The following is a 7,079-nucleotide window of genomic DNA, read 5'->3' on the forward strand; positions in this document are numbered from 1 at the left end:
TCGTCAGAAAAAGTTTCTCGCGGTCTGTTATGATGTAAAAATAAGGCAGCTAATTCATTGCCGTGTTTTGAAGCGCCATAGTTTACTGAACGTCACCTTTATAGTAAACAATCAACAAAGAAGCATGGATATTTCATCGACAGATCCATGCGTATTGTGATCACCGGATTTTTACGAGAAAGGTCACGCTGAGTTAATTGCATACGGAAAATATATCGGCGAATTGTTTACTGGAATCAAACAATTTAAATAGTAAATTTCTTCTTAATTTGGACAAATTATAGAATTTTCTTGGGAAAAAAGTATATGTAAATAAGTTTTATAATGAAAACTAGCCTTTTAGATATAAAAACATCTGCATCATTTTTTATTTTTTTTATTTTGAAGTTTTATTTGTCTTTTTAAGGGTGTAAAGATTATTTCAGAGCATTATAATATCAGGCGTGTACAAGGCATGACTTTAGTACTTGACAGTTTTTTTTATATTATACCTCCGTATGTTTATAATACATAAAAAAAGAACGTTAAATTCTCCCTCATAAATTCGTCCGAATTTAAAACATTTCTAATCTACATCTACATGGCGAAATAAGAGGCAAGTCAAAATGTAGGTTTGGTTTGCTCGCAGTAACTTTCTTATTTTCTGTGCGATACAACATATAATTATGATAATAAGACATTACAAATATATCCCAGCAAATACACATCTAGCTATTCTAAACTAAATCATTATAAATAAATAAAAATAATATACTATGCAGAACGTGTTGTTACTTTGAAGTTACTGTGAGAACCTCGATACAAATTATCCAAGTATCGGACTTATATACCCCACCCGTATTCCCGCCTATGAAATGCTCGTGCAGTACTCACTAAAGACTTATGTATAGATACTATCCAACCAGTTCTTCAAACTTGTTTTACAAACTTGTTCTACAAACCACAGTTAATAAAGATAGAAATAGATAAGGGAAAACCCAAAATATAACGGAATAGAAATACATTTAAATTCTCCCTCATAAATTCGTCCGAATTTAAAACATTTATAATCTATCTACTTGGCGAAATAAGAGGCAAGTCAAAATGTAGGTTTGGTTTGCTCGCAGTAACTTCGATATAACAAAGGAAAAAATAAAAACAAAAATTTTGTATGAGGATTATATACCAAGATTCAGAGAGACAGCCATCTGAGATTTTAAAGTGTCTTTTATATACCCATCTTTAGCTTTATCAGAAGCCCATCTACCATGAGCTTTAAGTAACCTATCAGATACGCCTCGATTTGCGCCAGTGGATGCACCACCACTTCTTAAACTATGGAGCCCAAACTTGGACTTATCTATATCAATGTCTGTCAAACTCTCTAACAAAATCTCCCTAGCTCTAGTATATGACAATGGATTATTAATACTGCATAATTTATAAACAGCTTTTGATTTTAAGTAAGAAAGCGCCCTAGAAATATAATTATCTGAATGCAAATTCAACTTAGCTAAATCGATGTACCTTTTCAACCAAAGAACTGGACACAAATCTGTACCTGTAGCAGCTATAATAACAGAATTACCCCTTCTATATAAATCAGTTTTACTTTTCTCAACACAAATTTTTATATAACTGTCATAAAATTCAATATTGCTCATCTTGATATTGGCCAATTCGCTATACTTCAAAAACCCAGAAAAAACCTAATAGAAATAAAACTACCACTCTCAGTTTCTTAAGATCAGAAGAATCTCCAAATTTCAAAACAATTCTATTTAATATATCAGGCGTAATTGGCTCTTTTTTAATTATAGGTTTGCTTAACAGTCTCCTACCACCTTCGTAAATAAGACCTAGAAATTTATCTGAACAAGGATTATGTTTGAAATGAAAATCATGGAACCATTTATTTGCATAAAAACTAGAATCTAAATTTGCGACACTGGATCCCTGTTGAATAAGTCCACCTAAATACAGCGAAACTGTTGTGATGGTCGCAGGTAAACACTCAAGCGAACATGTATTACACCACTTTTCAAACTTCTTAAAATGGCACGTGTATTTCTTAATGGTAGCACTGGATCTCGCTGATTCAACGAAAGACGGCAAATCTCGAATGACACTGGCGAGTCTCGAATCATTAGTATAGGTCTCAAATTGTTTCCATTGATCTGGAAAACAAATAATATAATGAATACTAAGCAAAAATTGTTTAATATGAATTTACGTATATAATACATGTAACAAAACAAACATTGCGGCATTTTACCTCGCAATTCATATTTATAAACTGTGGCATTCAACCATCACAGTATAAAAGTTCATCCCCATCGGTAGTCAACTCTGTATCATGATGATCTTCACCAGTAGCGTTATGGTCTTGTTCAGAACCTGTGTCGGACATACTATGCAGAACGTGTTGTTACTTTGAAGTTACTGTGAGAACCTCGATACAAATTATCCAAGTATCGGACTTATATACCCCACCCGTATTCCCGCCTATGAAATACTCGTGCAGTACTCACTAAAGACTTATATATAGATACTATACAAACTTGTTCTACAAGCCACAGTTACTAAAGATAGAAATAGATAAGGGAAAAACCCAAATATAGCGGAATAGAAATAAATGGATATTTGTGCTATTTCATTCCACAGTTTATTTGCTAGTCAATAGTTTAAAAGAATATTACCCCGATTAATAGTTTTATTAACACTAGTATTCAAGTACAGCTTTGGCTTTGGGTGTGCTTGACTTTGGATTGTATTTAATTTAAATTTGTGTAGGACTCTTTGTAAACAATAAATGGTGGCATGAACATAATACTTGTAAGTGAGTTAAATTTTACAATGAAAATCTGTAATAGATCATACTAACTAAAGCAATTTCATACAAAAGTTATACACACATATTATATCTTAACTGCGGCATTCACTCTTCGCAGAAAGAACTATACTATAAATTGAAACGTTTTCTACAGCTAAAACTGTCCAATATACATCACAGTGTTAATATCTAGAGAAATCTAGTAGCAATACATATACATTGCTGTTAAAAGGTTTCTGTGCGAATATACTATTCTCTTGCGAACCTTTTGTGAAAAAGTTCATAGGTTTTACATACTCTCTAAAATCTATAACAAAATCTTTAAATTGGTCTGTAAATCTATTGACTAAAATAGGCCAAAACAATGCTGATTTCCATGAGCTCCACATAACTGCATATGATTTAAACACTTACTAACTAAATGGACTGGAGAAACTAACCAGTTATTATGGCCAGACCAATCATATGCGAAAGCATCCACCCCGAGGTATCCGGTGTAAAGTATTTAGAATTAAAAAAATTCTACTTTACTATTTTTAGAATCCGCAAAACGATCACACGTGAATGGCCCCACAATGAACTAAAATACGTAAAAATATGCGTTGAAACGCCCCAATCATCATAATCAAAGCTTTTACTTAGATAGTCTGCGTAATAATTCTCATCTCTGGGAATTCATTCAAGTTCTAAGAAAATATCACAAGATAAACAAATGTGGAATATACTTAAAGCGATTTCCTGCAACTCCATTTTCATGCTACCCTTTTTAACAATATGTACAACGTTTTGGTTATCAGTATACAACTTGACAAATTTTCCTGCTAATTCAGACTTAAAACATGAAATATTGTTTTCTACAGTTTTAGCTCTCTCCATGTAGAACTTTTGTCTCGATCAAGACAATCTTGAAAACATAAAATGTACAATTTTGTTATCATTTGAAATGAACCCTGCACCAGCGTACTGACTAGCATCAGTAAATATTACACGCTGAGGCATTCTATTCATAGGTACAATTCGTTTGAAAGACAATGACTCGCACTCAAAATACCAAAACTTTAACTCTTCTAAAATATAATCATTTACTAGAATTTTCTCATCCCATGAATTTCTACAACATACTAACATATGCATGTGCTTTGTCATTATCTGGCAAACATTACCAAGTGCGGGAATCATGGATATAATTTTTCCGCATATTTTTGCTACATGCATGTTTCGACAAGTAAAATGCGTATTACCTTCAACTAAATTAGAAATAGCCTCTTTTAAGGTTCTTAATTTTTTGGTCGACATTTCTGAAGTACAATCTTTAAAATTCCAAACAAAACCCAACCATTCAATCACTTGGACTGGTTCCCATACACTCTTTTCTGTATTAGCAATAAAACCGGAAAGCAGTAAATCTTTTTCGACTATTTTTGATATTTTTGAACAAGTTTCAAAATTTTCTGCAATTCCCATACCGTCGTCTAAATAAACTACCATAGGGAATCCTAATGATCTCCAATATTTAACTAAAACACGTACAGTCTTTGTAAATACATGACCAGCCGATGAAAGTCCAAAAGGTAAAACTGTAAAATTAAAATATCTAGCCGTATCGCCATATTTCCAAGAGAATCCCAAATATTTTTGATGATCGGGGTTAATGTCCAAATGATGGTAACCCGACTTTATATCAAACTTAAACCCGAAACTGTTAGAATTGACAAAAGTTAAAGCTTCTTTTACTCCTTCGAATTTTACTTTCTGTTTTTCAACAAATTTATTAATATGTCTTAAATCTAAAACTAATCTTTCTTTTCCTGACCTATTAACTGAAACAGTAAGTGGATTAACCACACATGTGCATTTAACTTCTGTTATACAATGTTTTGATAAAAGTTCCTGAATAGAATTTTCAACAAACTCTGAATGCTGTAAGGCTGATCTATTATTTTTGAGAAAAACAGAAGGTGGATCACTCAAAAATAGAATTCTATAACCAAAATCAATAACGTTCATAATAAAATCATTAGCATGAAGTACATTTTTCCAATATGATGAATGTTTTTTTTCAAATTGCCTTTAACATTTACAAAATTTTTGCCAGATTTTTTCTCATAATTGTTACCAAATTCAAATAAATACTCAACTTCGTCAGTTTCTGTGCTGTTACTGTGTCTTTCCTGTGTGTTGATCCTGCTGGAACTTTGGTGCACTAAAAGTGGCTGTAGGGGTACTTTTTTGGGGACAGTTCCGTGCGAAATGCCCGGGTTGATTGCAGTAGAAGCACTTGTATGTTTCTTTGACTCGGTCTGTATCACCGACTTGGCTAAGGCCACGAAAAAAAGCTTTTGGAATTAAATTTTCCTCGACTGGAACTACTGTTTGCAGCATCGGGTTTATTGTACGGCTTATAGTTTCTTTTTCTAGCAGCCCTAGAAATAGCAGCGCGTAAATCACTAGCATCTTCTTTATTTTCTGCCAACGGACTACCCAAATATTCCTTTACTGTGTCCCAACCGTGTTTATCAGCTATCTTAAGGATCTTATTCCGCTTTCGAAGTACTTCTTTCTCCTCGGAAAGGATACTACTAACTTCTGTAACGTTGCCCAACTTTATACAGCTTTCAATGGCGGAAAGTTTATCCAAGCGTTCGGAATTAAACGAATGTTGAATAATTTGCTCTTGAATGTGAATTCTGTTTGTTCGACACCGGTTGCCTTAATACTTTTGCCAAACCGAGCTTCAAAAGGGTTAATCATCGACTCTTTCTGTTTCTCTAATGCGTTGTTTAAAGCTGAAGTGAAAAGCGAAATGGCCCCATCGGTAGTCAACTCTGTATCATGATGATCTTCACCAGTAGCGTTATGGTCTTGTTCAGAACCTGTGTCGGACATACTATGCAGAACGTGTTGTTACTTTGAAGTTACTGTGAGAACCTCGATACAAATTATCCAAGTATCGGACTTATATACCCCACCCGTATTCCCGCCTATGAAATACTCGTGCAGTACTCACTAAAGACTTATATATAGATACTATACAAACTTGTTCTACAAGCCACAGTTACTAAAGATAGAAATAGATAAGGGAAAAACCCAAATATAGCGGAATAGAAATAAATGGATATTTGTGCTATTTCATTCCACAGTTTATTTGCTAGTCAATAGTTTAAAAGAATATTACCCCGATTAATAGTTTTATTAACACTAGTATTCAAGTACAGCTTTGGCTTTGGGTGTGCTTGACTTTGGATTGTATTTAATTTAAATTTGTGTAGGAATCTTTGTAAACAATAAATGGTGGCATGAACATAATACTTGTAAGTGAGTTAAATTTTACAATGAAAATCTGTAATAGATCAAACTAACTAGTCCCTTTTCGTGGGAAAAAGTTGGTTGACCAAAAAGGGAATCACTGAAGCATGACTGGAGCGGGAGCCCCACTTTTTTTTTTAGGTCAGTCAGCGCCCTCCCCCTTATGAAAAGTTTTTGATCCGCCACTGTATGATGACTTTTCATTACAATAAATAAAGTGCATTTGCTATTTACTATCAATTCTCAGTTAACTTTAATATCGATCCACGGCGGTCATTGATAAATTTAATAGACCCTCTCTATTTACAAAAATGTAATAAACTCTGTGACCGTCATGGACAGTAAACTTGAAAATGATAGCAGAAAGCAATACATTTTTTCATGTATGTTAGTATACAAAAAAAAAAAAAAAAAACGCAAACCGGAAGTCTAGTCTGGCTTAAAAATCCGTCCAAAAACGAAAATAATATCCGGACACCTTTTTTTTTCGTTTTTCTCCAAAAATAACCCAAACTGAATAATCGTACGCGTACGAATGGATGACAAATGCGACTATGCATAGTTCCTATAGGACACAGAGGCATGATGATTAATTTATTGTGGTAAGAAGAGAAGGGACACACAAAATGAGGTCTTCTCGTTTAATAGTAAAGATTTTTTCCATACTCATTTTTCATTAGACAACAATGACTTTCTTGGCGTGCTTTAATATAAGCACATGGGAATTTTAGTGTGTTCAACTCTGAAATATCGTAAACGGTACATCTATAATCAGTATGCTTCTGCTGTCGTAATTTCAAATTTACACGTTATTAAAAAAAGGATAAACTACATATTTTATGACCGTAAACAAATCAAGTTGTCTTTATTATTTGTGATTGCTTTGGCGTCGGTAATATATTTTTTTACCTTTTATGTCTGTTAACAAATGTATGAGTGTAATAGCAAGTTTGTTGTCCCT

General features: G+C 33.4%; 1 protein-coding gene across 1 annotated transcript; it reads right to left on the reverse strand.

Moving 5' to 3' along the window:
- Positions 1–1,157: 1,157 nt before the first annotated feature.
- Positions 1,158–1,643, reverse strand: LOC139494580 (uncharacterized). The gene has a single exon (XM_071282740.1). It carries the CDS (start codon positions 1,641–1,643, stop codon positions 1,158–1,160), a length of 486 nt encoding a protein of 161 aa, XP_071138841.1.
- Positions 1,644–7,079: the final 5,436 nt, after the last annotated feature.

This window comes from Mytilus edulis, chromosome 11 (genome assembly GCF_963676685.1).
Source record: "Mytilus edulis chromosome 11, xbMytEdul2.2, whole genome shotgun sequence".
Taxonomy (NCBI): domain Eukaryota; kingdom Metazoa; phylum Mollusca; class Bivalvia; order Mytilida; family Mytilidae; genus Mytilus; species Mytilus edulis.